Source organism: Capricornis sumatraensis, chromosome 12, assembly GCF_032405125.1.
Source record: "Capricornis sumatraensis isolate serow.1 chromosome 12, serow.2, whole genome shotgun sequence".
Classification (NCBI taxonomy): Eukaryota; Metazoa; Chordata; class Mammalia; order Artiodactyla; family Bovidae; genus Capricornis; species Capricornis sumatraensis.
Window position 1 is genome coordinate 53,835,322 of NC_091080.1, and position 19,621 is coordinate 53,854,942.

Consider the following 19,621-nt stretch of genomic DNA (forward strand, 5'->3'; position numbering starts at 1 on the left):
AAGGATTGATTTAGCATGTTTCCTGTGAACTATAACCGTTCCCTCTTCCTTTTATTACTCTTTTAAAAAGTACTATTAAAGATCTTTAAGCACATGTGTAGTCCTTAACAGAAGTGACATTGAAAGAAAAATCTAAAAGGAAGCATATAAAGAAATTAGTTCCCTGGTGAGTAATTCATTACCTCATCAGAAAACATAAATATTCTATAACATTAGTTCATAAGGTGCAAATTTTTGTAATAAAGTGAAACTTTCATATGCATAGAAAATCAGGTTTTCGTAGGCATGCAAAACTTCGAAGAAAAGCAAGTTATTTATTTCATTGTTGAAGAACTGATTTGCAAAATGAAAGGCACTGTAGCCAAAAAGTTTCTGGCTTTTCCTTCTTCTGACATCACCTAGGAAGCCCTTTTAGAACTATTCTAACAAAGTAGAAATATTACTTTTCATAGAATGAAATTCTATGGATTAAATAATTCAAATAATTAAATACTACTTACAAGTGACTCTGAAAATCCTTTAGATTTGGGTTTATAGGAAATTTTTTTGACATTAGTGTTCCTTCTTGGAATTTCATTCATTGTATTGTTCCACAGAATCAACTCATGATATAGCAACTCAACAAAGATTTAAATCTGGTAGATAACCCTATGGACCATAGGCCACCAAGCTTCTCTGTCCATAGGATTCTCTAGGCAAGAATACTGGAGTGAGTTGCCATGCCTACCTCCAGGGGATCTTCCCAACCTAGTGATCAAACCTGCCTCTCCCATGTCTCCTTTGCAGGAGGATTCTTTTACCAGTATAGCCACCTGGGAAGCCCCAAATAACCTAATACATTTTAATAATTTTAATAGTAGATTTTGCTTGTGTGTGTGTGTACAAGTGGTATGACTTTATACGGCTGTGTGCCAAATCATTGTATTTTAGAAATAGCCCAGTAAAATAAATGAAAATAAAATCAGAGTATGCAAATGAAAGAATTCCTACAATGAATGGAGGGTTTTTCAAGTAGGTGAATATTATCATCTTCACCATTATCAACAACAAAGCAGAAGGACATATTTCTTAAAATAGAATATCTTCCATTTGAATATGAAAACCTAAAATAGAAACATACTCAAAGAGCATCTGAATAGAAGAAATGGACTTTGTCTGAAATGAATCCTTAAAAAGCTTACAATTTTCCTTGGATCCTCTTTGAATATGCTTAATTAGTCTTTGAAATGGTCATAAATGGACATTTTATTGTGGTTATTTTCTAGAATCCTAACAATTAAAAAAATTATATAGTCAAAGCTGCAATTGCATAAGTGAATATTTATTTATTATAATATTACTATTTATTATACATTTCTGTCAGTTTATCTGGTATAATCTGAATATCCTGTTTGTGCACAACACTAAGCAATTTAAAGACAATTTTTAAAAATTCTTCCACTCAAATCAACTTCCAGTTGTAGGCAATAGACTAGAATTTTACCAATGACTGTGATCAATAACTCAAATTAAAACTGCCTGTGAAGAGTTGTCAGTCTAATTTAGGGACAAAGCAAGTAAAGGAAAGCATAAACAAAAACAAGATGAGAGGAGGTTCCTTTCTATAGAGCCCTCTGCATGCTTCTCACTGTTTGTGAGGATTAAATGTAGGTGGTGGTTGTCCTTCAAGCAACTTATTCACTCACTCAACACCTTCACTTCAATTTACAAAGAAATTCTGAAAATCAAATTTGGCTAAGTTTCAGGTTGATATTTGCATACTGATTTAAACTCATTATTCACACCATGTTTGTAAATGAGATATTCAAAGGGACTAACACAAAGCAATGAATGAAAAACAGACAAAAAAAAAGTTCACAGCAAATACTAATACATCACATAGGAGTCCTGAGGAGAATATGGATGAAGTGAACTTTATTTTGACAATGTAGGGAAACAAAGACATTTAAATTCCATTTGCTCTCTAAAAGCAAATTCTAGTTTATGTTTATTTGTTGGACTTTTCGTAAAGATTAAAAAAAAAAAAAGATGCTGCTGACTAGAAATCATGAGAAATGTCAGATATTTCAAAACCATAAACAGAAACCACATCAATAAAGTTTATATTCTCTGGCATTACTTTTACAGCTCTAAAGGACACGTGAACTATGTACAGGAGCTTTTGGGTTCTGGCCTTTGAAAGGGCTGCTGTTCTTATACTGAGTTTGGAAGGCTTCATGCTCCATCTGTGAAACACCTGGTTTTTGAAGCTACTGACTGATCATAGCAGCCTCCAATTAGTCTTACTGAAACTGCTCCTGCTTCTAGAGTAAACATTGTGGAATCTTTCAAGGCATGCTGGTAGCACTGGGTAGAAAGTAAGGGTGAAGCGAATAGGGAAATGATAAAACTGAGGAGCAAAATCTTCACGGAATTCTTTGATCTCATCCATGCTGCAGGTTTATAGTGCCCATTTGTCTCAACTAATCTATGCCTTGTAATGTTCTGGATATCAGGAATCCAACTTGATATTCTGGTAATATGTAAATTAATTAGCACATTAAATAGATCTTTAAGTTTGTAGTAAGACACTGTCATATTTAAATCTCCATTCTAGCATGTTTCACTATTCGTGAGTAGGTTATTTAGCCTCCCTAAACCTTCAGTTTAGTTCAGTTAAGTTGCTCAGTCGTGTCCTACTCTTTGCAATGCCATGAACCACAGCATGCCAGGCCTCTCTGTCCATCAACAACTCCCGGAGGTTACTCAAACTCATGTCCATCAAGTTGGTGATCCCATCCAATCATCTTATCCTCTGTCATCCCTTTCTCCTCCTGCCCTCAATCTTTTCTAGCATCAGGGTCTTTTCCAATGGGTCAGCTCTTCACATCAGGGAGCCAAAGTATTGAAGTTTCAGCTTTAACATCAGTCCTTCCAATGAACACCCAGGACTGATCTCCTTTAGGATGGACTGGTTGGATCTCCTTGCAGTCCAAGGGACTCTCAAGAGTCTTCTCGAGCACCACAGTTCAAAACCATCAATTCTTCGGTGCTCAGCTTTCTTTATAATTAAACTCTCACATCCATACATGACCAATGGGAAAACTGTAGCCTTTAGTAGACGGACCTTTGTTGGCAAAGTAATGTCTCTGCTTTTTAATATGCTATCTAGGTTGTTCATAAATTTCTTTCCAAGGAGTAAGCATCTTTTAATTTCATTTTAGAATGAATATAACACATGCTTTGCAGGAGTTGTGAAAAGATTAAATTTTAAAAGTTTGTTTAACATGTAGAGCAATGCTTAATATATCATTTTTGTTCAATTGCTTAGTAATGTCTGACTCTTTGTGATATCGTGGACTGCAGTACACCAGGCTTCCCCCTGGCCTTCACCATCTCCCAGAGCTTGCTCAAATTCATGTCCATTGAGGTGGTGATGCCATCCAACCAATTCATCCTCTGTCATCCCATTCTCTTCCTTCCTTCAATCTTTCCCAGCATTGAAGGTCTTTTCTGAGTCATCTCTTCACATCAGGTGGCCAAAATATTGGAGTTTCAGCTTCATCATCAGTCGTTCCAATGAATATTCAGAATTGATTTCCTTTAGGACTGACTCGATATCCTTGCAGTCAAAGGGACTCTCAAGAGTCTTCTCTAGAACCATAGTTCAAAAGCATCAATTCTTCAGCTCTCAGCCTTCTTTATGGTCCAATTCTCACATCCATACATGACTACTGGAAAAATCATAACTTTGACTCTACAGACCTTTTTTGGCAAAGTAATATCTCTGCTTTTTAATATGCAGCCAAGCAAGTAAAGGGAAACATAGGAAAAAAAAAAAAAAGTCTGATATATACTATGTATTTAACTTGTGCACCACCAGCACCAGTAGAGATAAGCATTGCCATCAAGCAAAATGTCAGGAGCTACCTGAGTTTCTCTTTTTCTTTCTCACTCATCCAGTATATGTAAATATACATGTTTTTATATATAATATACTCTTATGAAGTACTAGCCTTATTCTTGGTCTTCTTCTTGCCTTCTCCTCAGGCCAATCCGAAGATTAGTCTTAAAATTAAATCTTGGCTCTTACTTGCTCAGAAATGTTCAATGTTATATCCTTGTTTTAATATAACATCACAAATCTTTAACAAAGTCTCCTTAATCGTGCAAAATTTTGCACTGCCAAAACTTTTCCTGTTTTGATCTCCTATATCATCCTACAATTTCATTGGAAAAGACCCTGATGTTAGGAAATATTGAAGGCAAAATGAAAAGGGGGCAGCAGAGGATGAGATAGTTAGCATCACTAACTCAATGGATATGAATTTGAGAAAACCCCAGAAGATAGTGAAGGACAGGGGAGCCTGGAGCACTACAGTCCATGGGGTTACAAAGAGTTGGATACAATCTAGTGACTGAATAACAAGGGCAACATATGCTTATTTTGGTCAACATTGTGTCTTTCTACAGCTCCTGGTACAAAATAGTCAACAGTAACTTCCCCTTTCAACAAGGAATGCTATGAAGAGACATCTATCTAGGTTTCCAAGCTATAGGAAGTTAAACAGATGCTATCTCGGAGATACCATATTATGGTGGAAGTGAACAACAACAACCCTTAACAAAAAAATTAATGATATAAAACTAGAATGCTGCTGCTGCTGCTGCTGCTGCTAAGTCACTTCAGTCATGTCCGACTCTGTGCGACTCCATAGATGGCAGCCCACCAGGCTCCCCTGTTCCTGGGATTCTCCAGGCAAGAACACTGGAGTGGGTTGCAATTTCCTTCTCCAATGCATGAAACTGAAAAGTGAAAGTGAAGTCGCTCAGTTGTGTCCTACTCTTAGCGACTTCATGGACTGCAGCCTACCAGGCTCCTCCGTCCTTGGGATTTTCCAAGCAAGAGTACTAGAGGGGGGTGCCAAAAGTACTCTAAAGGATAGAAAACAGTTTAAGGAAAGAGAGAGTTTTGAAAGAAATGCCACTTTTAATAGAATATTCAGAGAAGAGATTTCTGTCTAAGTGACATTTGAGCAGAATGCTGAATAAGACAGAGAAAGGATATAAATATTTGGTAGAAGAGCATTTCCAGCAGAATAAAAAAGAACAACACAAAGTTCATCTGGTGATAGTTCGCTTGCTGTAGTCAAAAAATAGCAAGAAGAACAATGTGGCTGGAATTGTGTGAACAAGAAAATAACAATAGGATATATCATTAGAAGTTAGAGGAAAAACATGGATAGTCTTGTTGAATAACTGAATTTGGGAGTTCTGAGAATAGTAACTCTAAATATCCATGGGAACTATCAGTTCAGTTCAGTTCAGTTCAGTCACTCAGTTGTGTCCGACTCTTTGTGACCCCATGAATCGCAGCACACCAGGCATCCCTGTTCATCACTATCTCCCAGAGTTCACTCAGACTCACGTCCATTGAGTCCGTGATACCATCCAGCCATCTCATCCTCAGTCGTCCCCTTCTCCTCCTGCCCCCAATCCCTCCCAGCATCAGAGTCTTTTCCAATGAGTCAACTCTTTGCATGAGGTGGCCAGAGTACTGGAGTTTCAGCTTTAGCATCATTCCTTCCAAAGAAATCTCAGGGTTGATCTCCTTCAGAATGGACTGGATGGATTTCCTTGCAGTCCAAGGGACTCTCAAGAGTCTTCTCCAACACCACAGTTCAAAAGCATCAATTCTTTGGTGCTCAGCCTTTTTCACAGTCCAACTCTCACATCCATACATGGCCACAGTAAAAACCATAGCCTTGACTAGACAGACCTTAGTCGGCAAAGTAATGTCTCTGCTTTTGAATACACTATCTAGGTTGGTCATAACTTTTCTTCCATGAAGTAAACGTCTTTTAATTTCATGGCTGCAGTCACCATCTGCAGTGATTTTGGAGCCCCCCCAAAATAATGTCTGACACTGTTTCCACTGTTTCTCCATCTATTTCCCATGGAGTGATGGGACCAGATGCCATGATCTTCGTTTTCTGAATGTTGAGATTTAAGCCAACATTCATGACTTAAATCAAATGGGAACTATAGGAATTAGTTAATATATTACACATGCAGGTACATACAAATCTCAATGGACATTTGTTGGGAAAAACAAATCTCAGTGGAAAGACCTTTTCTCTGTCACAAAGAAGTTGGAATGCAGTTGTGAAGTCAGTCATAAAGCCATAAGGGATAATTAACTGCATAAGAAAATGTATGGTGACACCATATAGTGCTAACAAAAGGAACAGTAAGAATTTAAATAAGACAGAGAATGCCATGAAAAATTTTAAAATATTTCTTAGGCATGGGTGAACTTAAACTGTGAAGTGAGAGTGGTTATTTAGAATTAGATACCAGGGATTCCAGATAAAAGAACTATCATGAGTAAAGAACAAGTGAAAGGAAGTCATGGACATATGGAGAAGTGGTAAAATTAATTCAATTTATTTTTTTAGGAAAAATGCCCAGGCAGTTATTCAGAAGTTAGGTGGGGAGAATTACTTCTATAAAAATGTGGAGTTTAAATCTGCTATTTGGGGGTATGTGTTCAAGACATTGTTGAATTAAAAAAACAAACCATGTTTTCTATGTAAAATAGATTTTGGATAGGGAATTGGGGACCTAAATAGCTGTTGAAAGAGCTGTGGAAATGAAGGTCAGAGAACTTTCTGCTAATGATCTCTACCTCTGTTCAATATGAACTGTTCTGAGAAGTACTCCACAAATGCACTGAACTCAAGAACCTCCAGAAATCTCCAATCAACTGTCTCAGTCTACAGCAGTGAAGCCAATTGCTCTCAAGTGCTCACTTAGAAGTTACTTCAAGTTTCCATTCATCCACATATTTGCCTGCATCTACCTGTGCAGAAATAATGGATTCTCCTTCATTTCCACTTTCTATACCTTGCATGAATGTTTTTAATTGTCATAGTCTAAACCAGAACCATATGGAGAGAATTTCTTAAAAATCCAGGAGTCTCCTCTAAAGGCAGAGCTGATCTTGGTAGGAAGTGATGTTGATGATTAGTAGAAATAGACAAGCAGCAGAGAAAGAAAAATAAGAAGATGGAAGGAGACTCCAAACCCTTCATCTATCATCACACAAAGCACTTCAACTCCAATACTATTCTTTCCTATGATATTTAAATTGAAAGAAGTTTACGTTTATACCACTAAAATTAAAAACAGGATTAGAAAACACAAACGGTGCTGTTTCAAACAAAAACTTTTTCTATCAAGTACACAAAGATATCTGTTTCCATGCCCTGGTATTATTCAGCCAAAGGAACCAAATCTTTTCAATTTTTCTTCATATTTCATGGTTATAAAATATTTGTTATTCTTATAATTCTCATCTACTTCTGTTTGTTGCTTTCTAATGTTTTTAAAATGAGATGTCAGGAATTAACAACAGCTTTCATTTTGAACTCTAATAGAGTAAAAGGAACTATTTCCTTCAATTTTCTTGTTGGTATCTTTATATTCATGCACCCAAAATGTAAATTAATGTTTCAGAATTTATTTCACACTTCTGTCTAATATTGACCTCGTAATCAAAATTTTCCAATATTTCACACATGAACCACTGCCAAGCAAGGTCACTTTCCCTGAATAGATTTGGGAATCACACAAAATCAATAGCTGAATTAAAATAAGTGAAATTTCCAAAGGGAACAGCAAAACATATAAAAAGCAAAGGCATACAGACAGCAAATTAAGATCTGAATGTTGGAAGATCAAGTTCATATCTAAAATATTTTGGTAAGAAAATTGAAAATTAAAACAAGAATGCCATGTGTAAAATAAGCAAAGAAGGTATATTTAAAACCAATAAATATATTAATTTAGTACCAGAGTTTACTCAGTAGAAACCCTGAGATGTTTTGCTACTGAATGAGTTAAGAAGAAGAAGAAGAAGGAAAAAAAAAAAAAAGCATAATAAGTTTGTTCTTTAAGCATAAGTTAAATAGATTAAATGAGGAGATATGCAAAACTAAACATGGATCAGAGGCTAATATATGGTAAAAAATAATAATATCAGATACATTCATTTTAAAGCATTAGAACTGAGACAAAATAATACTCTAGGAAGAAAACTGGTCAGAAAATGTTTTGCAGTAAAAGAGTAACCCATGAGCATCTGGCGTACACTGGACCTTCATGTTTCCAACAGAAATTGAAATCATTTTAATTTTAACAAGCATAACACAGCACATGATCAATCCATAGTCTCAAAAATAAGTTAAGATAGAGTTGTTTAGAATGTTGAGTGTCTTAGCCAGGACGTTCCTATTTCTGTTTACATGTATATTTTACTGTAAAGAATATTTTTAATGTGTTTAAAAACTATATTGATACTATTGTGTCATAAATTCTACATCAGTTCAAGCAGCTGCAAGGTAAACATTTTGATTATTAAATTAATAATTTCAAACCAGACCAGAAGGGACCATTATCCCACTGGATATGGAGGCATATTGTTCTTTGGCTTAGCTAAGCCAGGAACTCCGAAGTGTAATGAAATGTGCATAATTAAATGAGAGCAGTTGGGTTTTGATGTTTTGGTAGATGAAGTATTTGTTTACATTATATGGTTCATACAATTTGAATAGTAATACTATGCCTGTCACGAAATATTTCAGAAAAAGAATTTGACAATAAAAGTACAAAGCATGCATCTTCTTTCTTTATTTCTACATTTTATTTAATTTACTAATCTGCTTAAAGGATTAAAGAAGAGAATTAAATAATATTGAGATTCTCTCTAAGAATAACAATAAGGAGATTTAAATGGCTGATTGTCATTAGTAACTTTAAAAGGTGCTAAATCTCAAAATAAGAGTTTCTAAATAGAAACTATAAAGCTGAATGAGATTTATTTCATATAAATTACTCCTTTGATTTGCAAAGAGAAAGTGATATGCTTTAGAGTTGGCTGTTCCAGTAATAAAAATTAAATCATTAATAATATTAATGATAATAGCAAAAATGGTTAACATTTTATATAGTGCTTGCTATATTCTAGGCACTCTATTAAGCATTTTTAGAATGATTGCTTTTAGGATATAAAATGATCAGTATGAAAATGTTCTAACTGATTATTCAATTCTAAAATAAAGATAACTTTTGAAGAATATACTATAAAGTCCACCCATTTAAAGTGTACACTTTAAATGATTTTAATCCTTCTGTTAAAATATCTACATATATAATATGTCTATAAATACAGCAAGAAATCAAAGAGAAAAATATAAAATAGGCTTATAGTATTACAGGATTGTTTACTGACTGATAATCAATTTACACCTTTAATGAAAAATGATACAGAAAGACAAATTAAAAAACAACAACAACAACAACAAACATCATTTAATTTACATACCTAAATATTTTCCCTTTTAGTATAAAAGTTCCCAGGGATTCTGAAATCCAATATTCGCTATCCCAATAAATACTTTAAAATATACTATCACTATCTTTTTTTCTCCATAAATCATACAGACATGCTATGATAAAAAGTGTACTAGATATCTCAGGCTTCCATAACAAAATACTGAAGACTAGGTGGCTTAGACAACAGGAATTTATTTCTTATTGTTTGGAAGGATGAAAAGTTTAGTATTAAAATATAGTGTTACTGGGTTCTATAAGGACTCTCTTCTGAGCTGTCAGATGGCTATCTTCTCACTGTGTCCTCACATGAAAAAGAGAGAGGGGAAGCAAATTCTACAGTGTCTCTTCTCATAAGGGCATCCTGAGGGGCCTGCTATGATGACCTCACCTCCAAAGCTTCCATCTCCAAACACCCATCACATTTGGGATAGGATTTCAACACTGAATTTTGGTTAATATACCTCAGTCCATGGGCTTTCCAAGTGGTGCTAGTGGTAAAGAACCTGCCTGCCAGTACAGAAGACTTAAGAGTCACAGGTTCAGTTCCTAGGTCGGGAAGATCTCCTGGAGGAGGGCATGGCAACACACTCCAGTATTGCCTGGAGAATCCCCATGGACAAAGAAGCCTGATGGGCTACTGTCCATAGCGTTGCAAAGAGTCAGACATGACTGAAGCAACTTAGCATGCACAAACCTGAGTCCATGGTAGAGAGGTTGTTTGAAAAATGTGAAAGAAAAATTTTTGTGACAGAAGCTTCTAGCTGTTAACTAGAAAGAAAAGCTGGGGAAAGGCAACTGTAGAAGGAGATGTAAAAGACAGATATCCTGGGAGAAATTAAGAAAAAAATTATTTTAAGAACCATTTAAAATCCCAAGCAGTCAATATCTATACCTATATTGTCTATAAAATGCAAATGGAGCCATAATAAAACCATTGTGTGATGTCTTTTTCTACTTTGAGGTTCTTAAATACTATACAGTACGTTGTGTCTCATGATAAAAATGTGCCAGTGATTCAAAATAAATTTTGAGTTTTAATTTTGAATGCAATGGCTGTAATTATTTTAACCTCTGACAATACAGTTATGTCGCTATTATTAAAAAATTACATTTCCTTACCATCGTGTAGCTATGGGCCACCTTCATTAATTCAATGCATCCTTGAGCATCTGCAAATGCTCGGATCCCTAAACAGTTTGATGGATGCAAGAGCTTCATGAGGAAATGGCAGCACACTTCCACTACTTGAGGAAGCTGAAGAAGGCAAGCTGCTGCAAGAAGGTTTTCAATTGTTTCTTCTTTTAATTCCAAGCAACCTAAAATGTTAAAAGAATTACAAAACTGTTTAAAGCATGAAATAATATGTACCAGTCTATTATTCAAAACATTAGGCCAACCTTCTAGAAATGATTGAACTTAAATTGATAATCCACATAAATATAACTCATGAAAGGTCAATAATTGCTTTCAGCATCTTGCATTTCTTAATTTGTATGATATTCAAAATAATCCAAACATGAACAGAGCTTCCTCTGAAATACATGTATCCTATTGAACAGGAGTTATGGTTGTTCCTTTGGATGTGAATTAAGTAATTAAAAAAAAAAAAAAGAAAAGATATATATATAGAGAGAAATATTTTACAACACATGTCTTTCCAGGTGGCTCTAATGGTAAAGAACCACCCTGCCAATGCAGGAGACACAAGAGAAGAGGGTTCAATCCCTGAGTCAGGAAGATACCGCAGAGGAGGAAATGGCAACCCACTCTAGCATTCTTTCCTGGAGAATCCTGTGGACAGAGAGGCCTGGTGGGTTATAGTCCATAGAGTGACAAAGTGCTGGACACAACTGAGGCATCTTAGCATGCATGAACACACACACTTTTAAAAGCTTAGGAGAGCAAAGATGCACTAAGTTTCTGACAATATATGCACTGTTTATATGAATATGGAATATTTATGTGACTTTAATTAGCATCTGTATATATATTTATAACCGCACATGTTGTGTGTTTGCTAATATCGTATTTAACTCACTGTGTCTATAATTTCCTATAATATTTCTTTCTTTATGGTCGGTGTTGTGTGTTAGTCACTAAGTCATGTCCAACTCTTTGCGACCCCATTAACTGTAGCCCGCCAGGCTTCTCTATCCATGGGATTCTCCAGGCAAGAATACTGAAGTGGGTAGCCATTCCCTTCTAAAGGGGATCTTCCCAACCCAGGGAACAAACCTGGGTCTTGTGCATTGCAGGCAGATTCTTTGCCATCTGAGCCACCAGGGGAGGAACTTTCCTTTCTTTCTGGTCAGTTAATCTCAAAATTGAGCTCTTCAGTGTTTCTTTTCTTTTCTTTTTTTTTTCCTAACTACTGGTATAACTTGTTAAATAGTGGAGCTATTTCTAGAATGTTTATAAATTTCATCTGTGTAAATATCTAGTCTCAGCTACTTAGGTTTTCTTTCATGTAACAATTCAGCACATCTTTAGTAGTTTAGTTCCATTCAGATTTTCTATTGCTATTGGGTGAGGTTTTCTAGGTCATGTAGTCTCAGAAATGATGTATATCATCTTAACTTTTGTGATATACATGACTACCCTTCACTAGAAATATCTGCACTAATTTTTCCTGAACATGGAGTCAAGTCACATATTAACATCATGACACATGTCAGTGGATGTGTGTTGCTACCACATCAACATTTATGATATGACTGTGCCTCACCCCTACACTTTCTTTTCTACCAGCTAAGTGTGCTTTGTGCTCAGTCACTCAGTTGTGTCCAACTCTTTGTGACCCCATGAACTGAAGGCAGCCAGGCTCCTCTGTCCATGGAATTTTCCAGGCTAAAATGCTGAAGTGGGGTGCCATTTCCTGCTTCAAAGGATCTTCCCAGTCTAGGAATCTAACTCACATTTCTTGTATCTCCTGCCTTGGCAAGTAGATTCCTTACTTCTGTGCCACCTGGGAAGCCCACAGGCTAGCTAAGGCCTACATAAAAGCCCCAGTGGATGGAAGCTACATGGGAAGCAAGAAGCCTAAGCTCTGAATCCACACTCAGAATTATTAGCTTCAAACAACAATATGCAATATATAAACTAATAATACTCCAGAAATAAATTAAAACTTATACTTGAATTGAAAGTTGTCCCAAGTGTCTAAATTGAACCTCAAGTGTAAAACCATAGGGAATATAATTGATTAATATTTATATTATTAAGTTGCTATCTAATTAAAATTTAGAAAGATATTCTTGCCAGCTGGAATACATTTTTTAACTTGGTGATGATACTGTAACTTTTTTTTTCCTTAGATGAATCTTTATTTCATAATCAATATTCATTTTTATTACATTCTAGAGAAGTTGTTTACTTTCAAAAATTCAGCTTTTAAGGACAGGATACTTATTAAGGAAACTCTTCATAAACAGAATGCCTTTATTTTTTTCCCACATCAAAAAATTTATCCTGAATTTTTTAAATTTCAATACTTTACAATAATAGTACAATAAGCACTTAAGTACCTTTTCCTTAACTTCTCTAAGAAAAACACAATCACAAAGTGTTAATATTTTGCTATATTTATGTATATGTTTGTGTGTTTATGCTATAGTTGATGAATTACTTTATACTACTTCTAATAAATATGTATTTCACTTTTGAATACTTCAGTGTGTCTCTCTTTAAAAACAACAGCATTCTTTAAATAGCCACTCATGAATTTAATTTTTTACACTCAAGAACAATAGTATTTGCCCTAATGTAAATTTCCGCCTCTTGATAAACCTGTAAGGAGGTCAGGAAGCAACAGTTAGAACTGGACATGGAACAACAGACTGGTTCCAAATAGGAAAAGGAGTATGTCAAGGCTGTATATTGTCACCCTGCTTATTTAACTTATATGCAGAGAACATCATGAGAAACGCTGGTCTGGAAGAAGCACAAGCTTGAATCAAGATTGCCAGGAGAAATATCAATAACCTCAGATATGCAGATGACACCACCCTTATGGCAGAAAGTGAAGAGGAACTAAAAAGCCTCTTGGTGAAAGTGGAAGAGGAGAGTGAAAAAGTTGGCTTAAAGCTCAACATTCAGAAAATGAAGATCATGGCATCTGGTCCCATCACTGCATGGGGAATAGATGGGCAAACAGTGGAAACAGTGTCAGACTTTATTTTCTGGGGCTCCAAAATCACTGCAGATGGTGATTGCAGCCATGAAATTAAAAGATGCTTGCTCTTTGAAAGAAAAGTTATGACCAACCTAGATAGCATACTGAAAAGCAGAGATATTACTTTGCACACTAAGGTCATTCTAGTCAAGGCTATGGTTTTTCCAGTGGTCATGTATGGATGTGAGAGTTGGACTCTGAAGAAAGCTGAGCACCGAAGATTTGATGCTTTTGAACTGTGGTGTTGGAGAAGACTCTTGAGAGTCCCTTGGACTGCAAGGAGATCCAACCAGTCCATTCTGAAGGAGCTCAGCCTTGGGATTTCTTTGGAAGGAATGATGCTAAAGCTGAAACTCCAGTACTTTGGCCACCTCATGAGAATAGTTGACTCATTGGAAAAGACTCTGATGCTGGGAGGGATTGGGGACAGGGGAAGAAGGGGATGACAGAGGATGAGATGGCTGGATGGCATCACTGACTCAAAGGACGTGAATCTGAGTGAACTCCGGGTGTTGGTGATGGACAGGGAGGCCTGGCGTGCTGCGACTCATGGGGTTGCAGAGTCAGACATGACTGAGCCACTGAAATGAACTGAACTGAAGTGAACTGATTTTATTCAGCATCTAATCAAGGGCTTCCCAGTTGGTGCAGTGATAAAGAATCATCCTGCCAATGCAGGAAAGCAGGAGATGCAGGTTCAGTTCCTGGGTTGGGAAGATCGCCTGGAGTAGAAAATGTCAACCAACTCCAATATTCTTGCCTGAAAAATCCCATGGACAGAGGGACCTATGGGTTACAGTCCAGGGGGTTGCAAAGAGTCAGACACGACTGAGTGTGTGCGTGCCCATGCACACATGAACACACACACAATGAAGTCTTATACATGATTTAGTTGCTACATCTCTTTAGTCTTCTTTAATCTGGAACAGTTTTCCAGCAATTTTGTCATTCATGACATTTATATTAGGGGAGTTCAGACAAGATGTTTTGTAGAATTCCCTGATGTGATTAGTCATATTTTTCCTCCATGATTAGATTTAGCCAATACCTTTTGGTAGGGAGACAATACAAGTGATGTTTTTATTCCATGTATACAGAGTGAGTGATAATGGCAGTATATTCCACTCTTGCCGGTGTTAAATTTGTTATCTTGTTTAAAATAGTGTCTGCCAGATACTTTTATTTTAAAGAAACTTAAATTTCTACAGAAATATTTCCCTTTATAATTAATAAGTCATATGTTGTAGAGGGGTCATTTCATTTTAAAACACGACATTTCATCCATAACTTAACATGTTTAATAGATGAAAAGCATTATGTTTCATTTATGAGTTTCATTGAAAGGATGAAAGCAAAGAAATCTAAAGCCTGCTTCCCAGTATAACAAGGGATTTGATGAAGAAAAGAGAGAGGTAAATTCTATTTACCTTTGGATATAAATTCAAAGGAAATTAAAATCATTTTATTGCATATTAATTGCTAATCAAATTAGCTACCTACATTTTTGCTTGGTATAAAAGAGGGACATTATCAATAATAAAAGTTATAAACAAATTTTCAACATTTTAATAAATGCACAAGGACCCACTTCAGATATTATCAATTAGTAGAACATTGAATATCATGATCAATTTGACAAAGGACACATTTGTCAATAGCAATACAATTTTTGAGGTGTTTATATTTCACTTTATCAGTAACATTGTCATTCAATAATAATGTCAAACAACCAGTCTAAATGATTTTAAGTCTAATTATATTAGTGTAATTATACATATATATGTTAAAGCTTATGGAATATTCAGTTCAGTTCAGTCGCTCAGTCATGTCTGACTCTTTGCAACCCCATGAATAGTAGCACAACTGGCCTCCCTGTCCAAATATACTATGAAATATTAGTAAACTTCAAAAAATATTCTAAAAATTGTAGAAACCTATATTTTATGTAGATTTCATATGCTTTATTAAATATGTACTGATACACTTATATCAATAAATATATAAAATATAAGGAAGATAAAATGTGTACAATAAAATCTCTTATTATTTACAATTGATTATAAGCCCAGCAATTATACATACATATATATGTATTTAAAATTTTGTCATGATTTTATATCTTTGGAGGAACTATATCTAAAATATTTCAATAAGATTATTAAAAATATGCTTGTTTTTTTAACATTGATCATGTGAAATCAGTTTAAAAAGGATACATTCAGATGGTATGATCTTTATAGATTCTATTTTTACTGTGACTTCAGAACATTAGGAGAGTGACTTTAATTTCAATTGATTATTGTTCTCAGTAGCATATGTGCAGAAAGAATTAACAAATTAACACAGCAAATCTGAACTGCTCTTATTGAAAAGGCATGCCCGCAAGATTTGCCCTTGATTGGTATCTGAAAACTTAGATTTCAAGAGGGTTCCCACTATTCAGTAGTATATATGGCTCACTGTGCTTAAACTATTTGTGTAAACATTATGGCTTGTGCTTAACAACTGCTTTCCTTCTTGGAGTCTTGAATTTTGGCCTATACTAAGCAAAAGCTGCATCAATAAAAACTCTCCCTTGTTGACAACAACTCACAGACTTTGTCACAACTCTTTGCAGAGGAAATTAAGTGTACCCTGTGCTATTCCATTTGAAATGCTGACCTTGGAAGCTTGCTCCTGATTTTCCCAATACTATGCTCTGTACAATATTTCCCTTTCCTCATTATGCTCTGAATCTTTTTGATAAATCAGTGCCATTGGTTTGTATGCTGAGTCCTGTGAGTCATCCTCTCATGAATCATGAAACCTGGAGTGTTAGTCTTGAGGATATCACAATACAGCTTTCTAATTAGAATAGTTGAGGTGTTGGGTGAAGTTTGAGATATACTTTGCCCACAGGCTGGAAGATACAACATTATCAGGATTGCAACTGACCCCAAGTTAATCTATAGTTTTATTATGATTATATTCAATACCCAAGCAGACATTTTGTAGAAATTGCAAAACTGATTCTAAAGTTCACATGTATATGCAACAACCAAGAATGTTCTTTGAAAAAGAACAAATGTAGAAATAATGACACTATAGATCTTAAGACATTTTACACAGCTGTGGTGATTAAAATGTATGGCTATCAGTCTAAATATAGACAAATAGATCAATAGAAGAGAATGGATTCTAAAAATACAACCAATCATATATAAAGTTTTGCAAAGGCACAAAAACAATTCAATTGAAAAAGCACAGTCTTTGAATAATAAGTACAAGCAGATATCCATGTACTAAAACTTGTATTTTAGTCTACACAATACATAAAATTTACTCAAAATGGACCATAGTCCTAAATTTAAAATTACAAACCTTCTCTAAGAAAACATAGAAGTCTCTATAACTTTAATTATTTCTTAGATAAAATGTCAAAAGTCATAATCTACAGAAAAAAAAAATGTTATAGATCACTAAGTGACAGCAGTAAAGGAACAAAAGATGAAGCATGAACTAGGAAAAAATGTTTGCAAAATCATATATCTGATAAAGTACTTGTGTGTAGAATACATAAAGGACTCTCAAACTCAATAATAATAAAAATCTTATTATATAAAGCTTATATAAAAATGCTTATAAAAAATGGGTAAGTGATCTAAGCAGACAGTCCATAAAAGAAGATACATGACTCTGAAATGCTCAACATAATTAGTATTTAAGAGAATGAAAGGTGAAAAACACAGTGAAATACCACTACACATGCATTAGGACTGCTGATGGGAATGTGAAATGGTATAACCATTTTGGAAAGTAGTTTTATACAATTTTGTTTTAAAATGACTTAGCCATCCCACTCTTAACTATTTACCTAGGAGAAAGAAAAAAAAAAAATGTTTAAATAAATCATTTTGCATGAATGCTTATAGTAGATCTATCTTGTAATGACCAAACCCTGAAAACAACCTAGATGTTCAACAAGTGAATGGAAAAACAAATTATAATCTATTCATTTACAGGACTACTGTTCAGTAATAATTTAGAACTATTGCTATGTGCAATATGTTGGTTAATTATGCTGAGTGAAAAATTATGCTGAATGTATAAAATCAGACAAAGGAAAATTTATGATCCAGTTTAATTAAAATTCTTAAACATATAAGCTTATCAATTATGAGTAACACAAATCAGATCATTAGTACCTGAGCATGGGGAGGGATAAGGAGATGCAACAGAATGGATCATGAAAAGAGGTGACAGATATATTCCTTATCCTGATTTTGGTGATGGTTTTACATGTTTGTGTGTTACCCACTCAGTCATATCTGACTCTTGGTGATCCCATGGACTGTGGCCCACCAGGCTGCTCTATCCATGAAGTTTCCCAGGCAAGAATACTGGAGTGGGTTGCTATTTCCTTGTCCAGCGGATCTTCCCCACCCAGGGATCGAATTTTTAAAATGCTTTACCATCTGAGCTACTAGGGAAGCCTTTCTACATGTATACACATGTCAAAGTATCACATTATACACCTTATGTATGTGTAGCTAATTGAATGTTAATTATTCATTAATAAAACTTTAAAAAAGAATACTCAAATGTTAACCAAGATAATTTTAGTTGACTACTAACTGTAAATATTTTCTGATGGTTTTAATTCAAACTTTACTAACAAAATCACAAAGATAGGATATTACAATTTAGAGAAATTATGGTTATATGTTATTTCTTTCTTGTTTTCTTAAGCTTACAATATATAGATCATATTATTATGATCATGGAAACTTCATATAACCAATTGCCAATTTAAAATGCTTGACCAAAGTACTGTATAAAAAATCTTATAAATGTAAGCCTAACATATAAAATGGTGTATGTGTGTGTGTGTCCATGTTAGTATATTTACCTCCCCAAATCAAACTGTTTCATAGATATTATACAGTGAAATAAGTTATAGGGTATATAATAAAAATAATTATTCAATCCAAATTCAAATGCTGGCTGTAATATTGTACTTTATAATAATTTAGGTAAAATATTAGCAGGGCATATCACCATTCTTTCTTGTTTAAAAAAAAAAAAAAAGAAAGGGAGAAACTAAATTTTCACAGGTTATCTGTAGACTAATTTTTAAAAGTTACTTAGTGATAAATTTGGATGTAACTTTGGAGGATGTAAGCATTGTTTGTTTCAAAGATTCAAAAATATTATATTTTTTTTTCAACTTGGAATATATCCAAAGAAAGGATACATTTGTAAAAGCCAGAAGGCATAAATGAAATTTGGTTAGTGTTGAGCTTGAATGCACATAAATTGAGTTATCTCATGCATGATCTACTTTGTATCTATAACCTGGCTATTTCGCTGTCAGATTTAGATGGTAGAAAGGTATCTGACATAAAAGTAAACCTAAAAGAGATACAACTGGCGTAATGTGGCGGGGGGGGGTGGGGTGGCGGGGAGAAAGCAATTCTATACATCCACTAAGTCAACTTTTAAGGCATTAATGTTCACAAAGGGCTTTAACATTTATGGAGAGGTAAAGTCTGTATGCCAACAAATTTGGAAAACTCAGCAGTGGCCACAGGACTGGAAAAGGTCAGTTTTCATTCCAATCCCAAAGAAAGGCAATGCCAAAGAATGCTCAAACTACCGCACAATTGCACTCATCTCACACGCTAGTAAAGTAGTGCTCAAAATTCTCCAAGCCAGGCTTCAGCAATATGTGAACTGTGAAATTCCTGATGTTCAAGCTGGTTTTAGAAAAGGCAGAGGAACCAGAGATCAAATTGCCAACATCTGCTGGATCATGGAAAAAGCAAGAGAATTTCAGAAAAACATCTATTTCTGCTTTATTGACTATGCCAATGTATTTGACTGTGTGGATCACAATCAACTGCGGAAAATTCTGAAAGAGATGGGAATACCAGACCACCTGACTGTCTCTTGAGAAATGTGTATGCAGGCCAGGAAGCAACAGTTAGAACTGGACATGGAACAACAGACTGGTTCCAAATAGGAAAAGGAGTATGTCAAGGCTGTATATTGTCACCCTGCTTATTTAACTTATATGCAGAGAAACATGGTACTGGA

The 19,621-nt window shown here is 34.9% G+C and overlaps 1 protein-coding gene across 2 annotated transcripts in view; it reads right to left on the minus strand.

Moving 5' to 3' along the window:
• The window catches only part of KLHL1 (kelch like family member 1), a 537,560-nt gene that overhangs the window by 268,078 nt on the left and 249,861 nt on the right, over nt 1-19,621 (minus strand). For both annotated transcript variants that reach the window (XM_068984580.1, XM_068984579.1), the window contains one exon: nt 10,495-10,691. In XM_068984580.1, coding sequence (XP_068840681.1) covers nt 10,495-10,691 — 197 coding nt within the window. The remainder of the gene's footprint in view (nt 1-10,494; nt 10,692-19,621) is intronic.